Source organism: Tursiops truncatus, chromosome X (genome assembly GCF_011762595.2).
Source record: "Tursiops truncatus isolate mTurTru1 chromosome X, mTurTru1.mat.Y, whole genome shotgun sequence".
NCBI classification, from domain to species: domain Eukaryota; kingdom Metazoa; phylum Chordata; class Mammalia; order Artiodactyla; family Delphinidae; genus Tursiops; species Tursiops truncatus.
This window is the reverse complement of record NC_047055.1, coordinates 28,538,133-28,550,842: the sequence shown is the minus strand read 5'-3', so window position 1 is coordinate 28,550,842 and position 12,710 is coordinate 28,538,133. Positions and strand designations below refer to the sequence as shown.

The window sequence follows — 12,710 nt, the reverse complement described above, 5'->3', positions numbered from 1 at the left end:
CGCATTTGAGGGCATTTAATTAACTTCTGTCATCCTCACTTTTCCAAGCCAAGGTCTCGTCGGTCTGCATTAGCCACTCTAATCTGCCCACTATCCCCAGATCCTGGTTAAGCTCCATGTCCATGCTCGTGCTGTTGCCCTCATAGAAACTGCTTGAGTTTCTCCCTCCCAAGCCCTGCTTTCATCTCTTCTGAAACAACTTTGAAATAGACCCATTCCAGGAAGCTTCTTCTAACCCCACCAGACTGATGATTCCCTTGCTGTACAGCCCCTCAGCATCTGTGGATTCACATGTTTCTGCTATGTATCTTGCTGCTGCTCTGGAGGGAGAATTCTAAGATGCCACCCCCTTCCTCAAGATTTCTGGTCACTTCTTTCAGCTATTCAGTCAAACACTAATCTAGGTTCTGCTATGAGGCAAATTTGTAGACGTAATTAAGGTCCCAAATCAGATGATTTTAGGATCAGGAGATTATCTGGGGTGGGCCTGACCTAATCAGATAAGGCCTTAAAGTGAACTGGGCTCTTCCTGAAGAAAGAGATTCAAACTGTGAGATGAAAAAATATATATACGTTAAAAAAAAAAAGCGTGAGAGGGATCTGATGGGAGAGAAATTCTCTATTGCTGGCTTTGAAGATGGAGTAGGCCACGTGGCAAGGTATGCAGGTAACCTCTAGGAGCTGAGACTGGTCCCCAGCTGGCAGCCACTGAGGAAATGGGGCCTTCAGTCTTACAGCCACAAGGAACTGAAGTTGGCTAACAGCTTGTGGTAATTTGTTAAACATCAATAGAAAACTAACGCACTTGCTTTCGTAGACCTTGCTTTTGTTGATTTCATATGTGCGTATTAGTAGACTGCAAGCTCCTAGATTAGAGGAAAAGGAGGTTTTTAATTTATTTTTGTAACCCCTTCCCATCACAGCCATAATGTGATGCTATTAGGGAGATTTGCCTTAACTGATACGTTGGAGTTAATGGGAGATATAAATCCTTGGCCATGAGAGTACTTGTTGTAAAGCAGCAGCTAGAATCACTACCACTGTCAAGTGCCTCCTGCCTCCCATGTTAAAAACAATTTCCTGCACATCTGATATCTTCTGGACATCTTCATGCGAATGTCTCACTAGTCCCATGAATTCAGTAAGTCCCCAAATGTCCTCTCCCAAAACTGCCCCTCCCTCTCTATTCTGTAATTCTGGTAATGGCACCTTCAAACCCCCAATTATCTTGGAGGTTAGAACTTGAGCCATTGTTTGTTTGTTTGGCCACACCACACTGCAGTGCGCCGTGGGGCTTGTGGGATCTTAGTTCCCGGACCAGGGATCGAACCTGTGCCCCCTGCAGTGGAAGCGCGGAGCCCTAACCACTGGACCGCCAGGGAAGTCCCCAGAACTTGAGCCATAGTTGACTCCTTTCTCTCTCTTGCCCCCACATTCTATCTGTTGCCAGGTCCTCTCCATTTATCCCCTCCTTTCCATGTTTATTGTCTTTGCCTGGTTCAGTATCTCTCACCTGGAATACTTCAAGAGTCTCCTAGTTGCTGTCCTGGGACCCATCTCTGATGAGCACAGCTCTGATCATGTCGCTTTTCTGCTCAACCACCTTCCAAGGAAGCCATTAGCTTGGCATTCAAAACTCTCCATGACTTAACCCAAACCTACCTTTCTCATATTTTCAAAAATCCTTAAATGAGTATTTTGCCTACCTTCTATGTTATTTTGGGTTGACTTTTTTTTTTTTTCCCCCGGTACGCGGGCCTCTCACTGTTGTGGGCTCTCCCGTTGCGGAGCACAGGCTCCGGACGCGCAGGCTCAGTGGCCATGGCTCACGGGCCCAGCCGCTCAGCGGCATGTGGGATCCTCCCGGACCGGGGCACGAACCCGTGTCCCCTGCATCGGCAGGCGGGCTCTCAACCACTGCGCCACCAGGGAAGCCCTTGGGTTGACCTTTTAAAAAATATTCTTTAAAACTGTTATTGCTTTTGCAGGTCCACATACTAACTGTGACTCTTCCCTGCAACCTGCAGCTTTTTCACGTGCATCTTACCGTTACTTTACTTCAGACTCACTGCTCTTCCAATTCTCTGCAGTCGGATATTCTCATACCTTGGACTCTTCTGAACATATATTAGCTGCTTGGCTTGTTGAACTGCCAAGGGGAAATGTGGTTCCAGAGCCAAATTGTGAGTGCCCAAAGCTAAAGCCTCATTCTGCTCGCCTGCAGCTCTCATTCCCTCCCCCAGGACACACAACACCACTTCATTCCGCTTTGGGGGTGATCATTGGCCTAAATGTTGGGACCCAAATCCCGCACATTCACCCCATAGAGAACGGACCCACATTCCATAGAGAAGGGACCCTCGACCTCATAGTCGAGGTCGATTTATTCTTTGGATTTTCAGTCATTTTAAGCAGTCACACATCCTCCCTAGTCTCCCGTGTCCGCAGGGGGTGTGTCCCCTAGACTTCCGGCTTTTGGACAACCGGTTTTGCCTCCACCCACTCCCACCTCGAGATCTCGAGATTGGGACTTCCATCGTTCTTCTCCCCCCTCAGCCACTGTGCTCACTTTAATAAGTGATCTGATCTCAAAAAAAAAAAAAAAAAAAAAAAACAGAAAGAAAGGGAAAAGAAAAAGGAAAACAGAAAAGAGCTTCCCAGGGTTCGTCTTAGAATTGGCAAATAGAGGTGCACCCCCTTCCACCACCCGATCCTAGTGAGTTCCAGGCAATTACGTGCGGCCCGCAGCTCGCCTCTCACCACACCCCCGCCTCCCGCCCGGGTTTAATGACCTAAGCAACTTTCCGTCCCCCCCCCCCGCCCCGTCTTGGTACGGCCTGTCCGGCGATCGGCGTTCCACCCCCGCCCTTTCCTTCTAGGTTGGTTCAGCCCCCGTCTACTCAGGGGTGGTGCTCAGTCGGCGCCAGACAGACCCTCGACTTCGGAGAGGCAGTGCAGTTCCTCTGGGAGCGTCCCCCTCGGTTCCTTCAGCTTCCTCAGCCTCCTCGGCCGCCTTACCGCCCGCGGGGACGCGAGAGCTCGGTGTATGCCCCACCCCTGACCCCGCTAGAGACATGTCCACCCCGGCTCGGCGGCGCCTCATGAGGGACTTCAAGAGGTAACCCGCCCGGGACGCCGGGGTCCGGGGGCTGCGGCCGGGGCGCAGGGCGGGGCCGGCGGAGGGCCGGGCGGGCGGCGGGGCGGCTGGCGGCGCGAGCGGGTGCCGGATCTCGGGCCCCCTGTCTGTTTCCTTGAAGGTTGCAGGAGGATCCTCCAGCCGGAGTCAGCGGGGCTCCATCCGAGAACAACATAATGGTTTGGAACGCGGTCATTTTTGGGTGAGTCTGCGTTCCGGGTGGCGGCGAGGGCTAGGGACGCATGTGCCCTCCGAGACCGGCCCGGTGCGGAGGCGGGGGCAGAGGGAGAGTGTTTGGGGCTGGCTGGGCCTAGGCGCCTCCCCGGAGCCTGTGCCTCGATTAGCTCGGTTCCCGCTGCCAGGGGAACCATTTGGGGTACTAAGGGGGGCGGGGCGGGGAGTGGTGGCGCTTCGGCGCGGCGGCCTGCCCGGGATTTCTGAGCCCCAGACCTCTGCTGGTAGTGGTTTTGCGACCCGGGAAGCGGTGGTTTACCAGCGGTGGAGCGAGCAGGGCTCGTAATAGCCATCTCCTCAGATGAATCGGGGAGAGGGGAGCCCCGAAGCGGGAACTGATTGTTTTTTCTCTGTGTTGCAGGCCTGAAGGGACCCCGTTTGAGGATGGTAAGAGAGTTTCTTTACCCACCTTTCAGGAGCCTGATCATCTGGGGAAAGGGTTCCCAGTCATCCTGGAAGTGCCTCCTACTTAGGAACCCGCTTCTCCCTAGCCTCTGCCTACTAAAGGCTTGAGTGGAATCCAATCTGTGGCAGGTTGTTCTGGCTATTGTCCGCTTGACTAGAACTGCATCTTTTTTATTGCTTCTTAAAAAAAAATCTGGGTAAGGCAGTAAAAGGAGCATCATACCACTGATGTTAAGGGTCTGTGAGGTTTGGGCTGTGATCCTGCTAAATTCAGCCCCCCATCAAGATACTGAGTAAGTGTCAACCCAACCACTTGCTGATAGGCTCAGAGACCCCAGGGACCATTTGATTCAGAATTCTTCACAAGGGCGGGAACTGTGTTCAGCAGGTGCTTAATGTGTGTTTGTTGGATGTTGAATGGATGCAAGAATCCCTTGCACACAATTGTCTGGTTTCTACCGTCTGGCATTGAGTGCCTGTCAGCCTCACTGCTTTAAGATGGTCTTTAATGGCACCTTTAATAGCCAGTTTGAGCATAATGTTTCTAATTTTTAAATGAGTTTTCAGTATGTGCTTTTATCAAGACTTGATGGTCAGTATCTCAAAGCAGTTTCACAGTTGAGGGGAGCCTTAATGTACTGTCTTGACCAGTGTCCAACCTACTTCAAGGTACTACATGTACTTATAGTTACCTGATTTTTAATGGGTTTAGGTTTGACCTTTAAAAACACACGTTAGTTGCTTTTTAAGGATTTTTTAAAGCTTCCTATTTTGAGATAATTATAGGTTCATGTGCAGTTGTAATAAATAATATTACAGAGAGACCTTGTATACCCTTCACCTGCGCCCCCGCCCCTTTGGTAACAAGTCATCTTGAATGACTATGCACAACCAGGAAATTAACATTGATATAGTTTTAGTGCATTCAGTTATGTGTGTGTGTGTGTTTGTGTGTATGTAGTTAATTGTTTTTGAAAGCTTAATACATTTAAAAAGATGATTAAAAGTATTTGAACTACTAATCGACATCTTTAATATCTTGAGGTATTTTTAAAAAGAAAAGGATCTTTCTGTTATTTTTTTCTCAATGACTTACCTTCCTTTGGTCACGTAGCATTTGAGAGATATTGTACACATATGCACACACATATGCACATAACTCAGTTTGAAGGCAGGAACAAAAACATTTCTGCAAACTACTAAGTACAAACTTATGTTGCCAAGTCAGTTTGCTTTTTGATGCTACCAACCACAAGATGTTGTGAGGTAGGTCAATATTAACCAATTCTATGATTTGTCTCAAACACTCACATTTCCCTAGAAGACTGTAGACAATAGCCTAAATACTTGTAGTTTCCTCTCTACCTTCACCCACTGGGTGGATATCACTGCTCTTCAGTGCTGCAATAAAAAGAAATGACAGCAGGGGAGTGTGATCCTCAAGCCATACTATTGATACTTCGGTGCAGTAAATCATTTGAACTGATCCTGATCTGTAGCAAGAGCTAGCTAAGCTTAATTTTCCTCTACTAGATTGGTGCTAGTTCTTCATACTTAAGCTTTATGTGCAGATTAGCTGTGTATTTGCTTTAGCTCCAGCAGGCTTTGTTTTCATTGGCTTCTTTTTTCCTCCTGATTTTACTCAGACTGCTTTACACTGGGCACAGCTTTATTACTAGTACACCACTTTGCTGGGGTTGGCAACTTAAATATTTCAAGGGTGCTTCTCTCGTTTTAAGTGGTATGAGTTGAAAAGGTACTTGTGGAATCCATTATCTACCTGGACCTTCCCCCTTGACATTACTGGCTCTTTTTTTGATGATGTGTATCTCCACCCTGACATTGCTGAAAGGAATTACTCAGGCTAAATGACAGTACCCTTTTCTCATTCATTCTTTTGAGCAGTCTGCTATCCATGGATGCTTCCTCAGGTGTCTAGAACACTGACCAAGTTTACAAGAAATTTTTTGACCATTTAAAAATCCCTGTTATTTACAGTTAGGGAATTTACTGGAAAGGCCCAATTAGGGACAAGTGGCATAGTTGATTTTGCTGTTGCCAATGTGTTATATAAATCAACAGCTCCAAAACTACTTTTGCTGCTTCCTTGTAAACCATTTGTAGTGGAGGTTTCTGGAACAGCCAGACCCTAGTTAAAGAGATGAAATTTTAAGAAAAGGAACTCTTAAAGGTATTTGATTTAACTTTACACACTTGAAGGTAAGAGGACTATGTTCCCAAGAGCTTACACTACCAAACAAAACATTGGGGGGAAATACTTCCTCATAAAATATCTTGGTATGTATGCTGAATACGAAGGTTAAGGAACAATGTATCCTCCATCACATCATCTGAAAATTGTTAATAGACACAGTAAGATACCAGTACTTGATTTTCATAATAGATGTATTCTCAAGAATTTGGTGTCTTTTAAAAAAAATGAATCAAAGTCCACTAGGGGTGTTCTTAAGGTAAATAAATCCTATGATGAAGAGTATTTAGGTATTATCTTAAAAATCAGACTTTTTTCAGTCATCCAAAAAGAATTTTTTAAGTACATGTACTTTGCTTTCTCCTCAGGGGTCACAGACTGGTGGCTAAATGGCAGGAAACACCTACAGAGGTGCTTTCTTTGGCCAATACAATATTTTCAAAAAATTGAATTTGTGACAGACAGAACATACACTCTCTGCTTTAACCATATCACTCCCTATTGCCATACACCCGCCATTTAACTCATTTATATAATTTTCCTGGTCCCTATACATAGATGGATTAATTTATACTTTCCTTACAATGTTGTGACCTCCTCAGGAAGATAAAAAAATCAGTACAGATTGTATACAACAATGGTGAGGCTTCAGTTTCCAATTATTTTAAAGCCTAGCCTTCTAAATATTCAGAGGACAAGCTCTAGTCTCGATTGCGTAGTATTAATTCTCAGATTTTAAATTTCCTTAACATTTGTTTTGGACCTCAGAAATTGGATTGAGAGTTGTACTAAAGAGGTTCTCATTGTTTAAGGTGGCTAAAAGTATGAAATATCCCTTTAAATGTGTGCTTTGAGTAAGATTTAGGTACTTCCTAATTTATATTCACATTGAATATAAATTATCTTGGTTTCACTTCTCAAGATATTAAATGAGCTGTTCTTAAAGACTTGATTAACTTCTTTGGTAGCTAGGTAACCACCTTATTGAACTTTTAGGCAAGCATTAGGCAGAAAGTTCAAGTCAAGGGTTTTGTGAGCCACCAGCGTATGTACTCAACTTGCTTTCACTGTGATTGATGTAGGTCAGAAAGAAAGTACTATTTAATATTTGAATTCATTAATTGTATTTTTCTTACTGATAGTGAAGTTTGGATTTTTGGGTTTTGCCTCCTTCAGCTGGGTCTAGAGATACGAAACTGTAGAATTACTGTAACTAAAATATTTATGAAGCACTTATTTTGTGTCACTGTGCATCTTTCCCTCATTTAAACCTCACAACAATGTTATGTAGCAGGTACTATTATTAACCCTATTTTACAGATGAGGAACTTGAGGTTTACTCAAGTTGAGCAGTTTCCCCAAAGGTTTCATAACTAGCAAGTAGCAAAGCAAGGATTTGAACCCAGATCTGTCTGACTGCAAAGCTTCTGCTCTGCCCCACTGCACTCCACTGTTTCCACCTACGCCTGCCTTCTGTGTGACTTTACCACCTTTAGGTATCATATTTAATGATGGTTTTAATTTAAAGTACCTGGGAGCTCTGCATGCTATTAAATCTGCCCAATTTTAGAGCAGTTTTTTTAGAGCAATTTCTTGATGATAAATCTCTAAGCTATAATTTAAGCGGGTATCAACACTGAGCCAAATGTGTTTATACTTGAGATACATAAGGAAGCTCAGAGTTTTGAACTAACACTCATTCCCACTTTTTCTTGCGTATTATAATATCATAGAACTGAAAAGAAAGAACTATGCTTTCTTCCTCAAAAATAGGAAGAGTTATGACCAGGTGGTGATAAAGGTGAAGTGTGTTCTGATGGACTATAGCATGTTTATCCATTCCAAAATATTTTGCTTTTTGTCCTTAGTTATAATACATAGTAACTTCAGATCTGACTTTCAAGTTTAGGGAGTAACTATAGTTGGGGAATATAATATGTCTCCATATGTTGCATTTTTTAATTTTTATATATTTATTTATTTATATTTGGCTGCGTTGGGTTTTTGTGGCTGCACAGGCTTTCTCTAGTTGCGGCAAGCGGGGGTTACTCTTCGTTGCAGTGCGCGGGCTTCTCATTGCGGTGGCTTCTTGTTGCAGAGCACGGGCTCTAGGCACGTGGGCTTCATTAGTTGTGGCACGCGGGCTTGAGTAGTTGTGGCTCGCGGGCTGTAGAGCACAGGCTCAGTAGTTTGTGGCACACGGGCTTAGTTGCTCCGTGGCATGTGGGATCCTCCCGGACCGGGGCACGTACCCGTGCCCCCTGCATCGGCAGGCGGACTCTCAACCACGGTGCCACCAGGGAAGCCCTATAGTCTTTTTTTCTTAAGTGGAAAGGAGGAATGGAAGCAAGGAGGAAATAAATTGCTAACTCGAAGGAACCAGTAACAAATTATACTCTATCTGAAGTGTGGTCTATTGTATTAGAATAAGTAATTTATTAAATGGACCAGAGTAATATAGTGGAACGTGCATCACCTTAGATAATAACTGATTCCTTAAGATTAGTTCAAGAAATTTCAGTCAGGAAAAAACAATTGCCCAGTTGTTTTCTTGAATTTATTAAACCCAATTAAAAATAACATTTTGAAGAAAATAATTTCCCCAAATCACAACATCCAACAATTCTTTTTTGGTGGGGGGCGGGGGCGTGCTGTGGGGCATGTGGGATCTTAGTTCCCCGGCCAGGGATCGAACCAGTGTCCCCTGCAGTAGAAGCGCAGAGTCCTAAACACTGGACCGCCAGGGAAGTCCCCAGCAATTCTTGAATGAGATCCAGTTTGTCCATTTCTTATAAATAAGTCTGTTAACTTAGTATACTTTAGGGCCTCCTGCTACCTTAGTTGACACATATTCAAGAAAAATAATTTGTTTCAATAGTAGCGTAAACATCATTAGAAAGAAATTTACTGGAGACATGAATGCAATCTAATATGATTTTTTAATTATTTCTGCCATTAATTCCTACCATTAGTGTGAATAATTGAGTTGGTTTTATAGTGAAGTAGCTTGTGAGTCATACTTGAGGGTTTCAAAGAGGGACTGTGAAGTTTTTTCTGGCTTACATTCAATTATGTTTTCATTATAGAGTTGCTATTACATGAAGAGGAGCCAGTGAACACTTTTCTTATTTCCTGCTATTTTAAAAATAATTTGATTACTGATTTGTATTTCTAGCATTGGTTTTTGAACTTTGTGCTCTCATTCTTTCTAGTGCATTTAAAAATCACCATTTAAGATGACAGCTGATTAAAATTGGCCTTTATTAAGGTCTTTCAGTCTTCTCAAGGAGGAAGGCCACGTTTTGGCTCTAGTTGCTTGTCATTTTAAGGATGTCTTCAAAATGTACAGTGGCTAAAGTTATCCTGCAGGCAGTAATTTTGAGTTTTAAATGGCTGTATTTAAGTTTGGGGGAGAATAATGGAAAAACAGAAAACAAATCACCTTTGAGTGATGGTTCTTACAGTGTCTGTCCATTTTTAGGGCAGTCTCTGGAGCTGTATCTCTTACCTGGTCTCTTTCCTCTCTACTCTATATCTTTGCATTATTTCATATAATATTTGAAAAAAGAAGTCATGTAGTATTAAAAACAAAGTACTACCGAACAAAGTGATAAGTAGGTTTTCTTAACCCTTTCTTTTCTAATTACAGGAACCTTTAAGCTTACAATAGAATTCACTGAAGAATATCCGAATAAGCCACCTACGGTTAGATTTGTCTCTAAGATGTTTCATCCAAATGGCAAGTATCACTTTTAATACAGTATTTCAAACTACTACACTGTTTATTTGGGAGGTATTCCACATTTCCTATTTGTCTGTAGCACCTGAGTATTTGTCTAGGCATCTTGCTGTTTCCTGAAAGCTGAACTTGTTCATGGTGGTCTGTTGCTGTCTTGGTCTGTGGTCCTAGAACTGAAGCAGTGAAGGGACATTGCCTTTGCTTGGAATCTGAGAGCCTCCTGGTTTTGATGATTTTATCATTTACTTACTAAACAAAAATAAGGATGTTCTTGAGGTTTCCTTTTAATGTAAGGCCAGATTGGGGTAGTTTTGTGTTGTGATTATTTTCACTAGCATTTAGAGCAATAGTTTTCAGCTTTGGATGCAGATCAGCATTAGCGTGGGACATTTAAAAGCCATGGATGTCCCGGCCCCACTCCAGACCCACTGAATATCAGATTCTGTGGTTGAGTCCAGGTATACGGTATATTGGAAAAGTGCCACAGGTGATTCTAACTTACTATTTTGCTCTTTTATTTTTTTTTCTAGTAGTAAGCCTAGAACAAGTTGCCTTTTATTCAGGTTAATAATGTATTTTCCAGGGTATCAGATATTTTTATCTTCACACCAAAATGAAACCTTGTGAACTCTGAGCTATCTTGGTTATTTCAGATAGGAGATAAAGTTTAAAAATTTAGTGGAGTGAATTTCCCATAAGTCTATCAATGATGAGGAACCCTCTTAAAAATTGTGCGTGGTTTCCTGGATAACAGGGCAGTCTTTTCAGAATAACAAGCATTAGGTATCCTCCAGTTTTATACTGATTATGTTTGACATTCTCTGATCATCCTGTTTCACTAGTAGTGATTATGACACTTTTAGGAAGGTAACTAAGAGGCAGCTAAGTAGTCTTTTTTAAACCTCAAAAGCAAAGTATTCTTGACTGTGTTTGTCTTGACTATGATATTAAAACCTTAATGGTTTTGTTATGTTTAACATAACCTACTTCTATGCTCTTAGTCTATGCAGATGGTAGTATATGTCTGGACATACTTCAGAACCGTTGGAGTCCAACATATGATGTGTCTTCCATTTTAACATCCATACAGGTGAATTTTCCTTAATGTGACTATGGCCTTTGATATGTTTATATTAGCAATTGTTTTTGAAAGTCATAAGTAAAAAGTAGGTAAGACCTAACCCACCAGAAAACATACACGTTTGCCTAGCTACTAGCAGATTAATGTAACTGTAGACTATTATGCTAAGAGAGCAAATTTAGCTGCTACCTAGGACAATTCGAGTGTGTTGAATATACATATTGGGTTGGCCAGAAAGTTCGTTCAGGTTTTGCATAAGATGGTACGAAAAACCTGAACAAAGTTTTTAGCCAACCATATGTATATGTATATTTGCATTGAGGAACTGACTTTTTACAAATTGTCTCTATAGTCTCTTTTGGATGAACCCAATCCCAATAGTCCAGCAAACAGCCAGGCTGCTCAGCTGTACCAGGAGAACAAGCGGGAGTATGAAAAACGTGTTTCTGCGATAGTAGAACAGAGCTGGCGTGACTGTTGACCCGGGTGCAGGAAAAGAAGCAGCTGGTCATAAGAAAAATATATATTGATGTGTTTGTCACCTTCCTATTCATCAGTGTCATTACATTTACTTTATTAAAAGCAAAATAGCTGTTGTGCTGTTTCCATCTTCCCTTGCCAGGCTTTTCCTACCCCTTCTACCCTCTCCTTAAACATCAGAAAACACCCTCTGTGAGATCAAATGTACTGTACCTGGGTTACGTGCAAAAAGTCACTAATGCTTAATTAATTCCTTTTCTGTTGTATCTCATTTCCAGTTTTATGGCAGTATTGTGTTACTGTACTTTACACTAAGCTTTTAAAATGAATGAATTTACAAGTGGTGCTTATGCATAGCTTGATGACCAGAATGTTATTTTTAACAGAATGATTATTGAAGAGTTTCACCCTGGCTGGTCCTTCACTTTTGTTGGATTTAGAAGTGAATTTTTGGAATATGGCCTATAGAAAACAGGGAAACAAATCCACATAAACACTCATTTTGAAAGACCAATGGAAGCTAAAAAGGCTATGATACTAATATCAAACTAACATGAGTTGTGTTTTGTACTGGTAGGAAGGAGAATGTTAAAGGGCTCAGCCAAAGGAGTGCAGCATAGTAACTGACACTTCCTCTCCTTGCAAGGTGTTCAATGGACACACCCAAGCTAAGATTCAGAATACTGAAGTCTTCTGGATTTTCACTTTTTAAAGAGGTGTGGGAGCAGAGGAATGGAAACAATCATTAGTTTTTAAGCTAGGGAAGGTTGGAGATCCTTTAATCCTTTTAAAGGAGCAGTGCTACCCTAGATGAACAAATTTATAATCATTGTTTTTTTTTAGAGTTTTAATTAACCCAAGGAAGGGAACATGTCTGTGGTAAACTATTTTCCACTCAAATCCTCTGTCAATGCTGCATGCTTTAGTTTCTTCCTCCCTTTCAGTATTATAAGAACCTTAAAGTCAATGTCTGTAATCTTTCTTTGGATATTTATACTTTCAGATTGACAGTACCTTTAAGTAGCAGTGTGGGACAAAGCTTGTTTTGTCTGATGTTCCATTGTCACCTTTTGTGCATTTATCACTCTTCTGAATTTAACTTTGCACAAGTAACCCATGTAAAAAATGTACATTTTTCAAAACTTGTAAATAAAAATAACCTTAAAATTTTGTAGTCAAGGTATAATTATATTTTAGCTCAGTATGAACTTTTAGTATGAATTTATTGGACTCTCATGTCTACTCATTCCCCCCCTTAAAATAAAAATCATGGTAAAAGCAAAAATACAGATTCTGGGAGAGGGAGAAGAGTAGATACTGCTGGAGAGGACGTATTTTCTTTTCAGTCATAAGTGTTTAATGCTTTTTTTAAACATGCTAACAGATTGTAAATCTATTAGGTAAAACAAAGTTACTTCAGCAA

General features: G+C 41.9%; 1 protein-coding gene across 1 annotated transcript; it reads left to right on the top strand.

Annotated features, from left to right (window-relative positions):
• The first annotated feature begins 2,900 nt into the window (after positions 1-2,900).
• On the top strand, positions 2,901-12,457 carry UBE2A (ubiquitin conjugating enzyme E2 A). Its single transcript, XM_004329769.4, has 6 exons — positions 2,901-3,118; positions 3,258-3,338; positions 3,732-3,757; positions 9,637-9,726; positions 10,728-10,816; positions 11,160-12,457. Exons 1-6 carry the CDS (start codon positions 3,075-3,077, stop codon positions 11,286-11,288), a joined length of 459 nt encoding a protein of 152 aa, XP_004329817.1. The 5' UTR covers positions 2,901-3,074; the 3' UTR covers positions 11,289-12,457.
• The last annotated feature ends 253 nt before the right edge of the window (positions 12,458-12,710 follow it).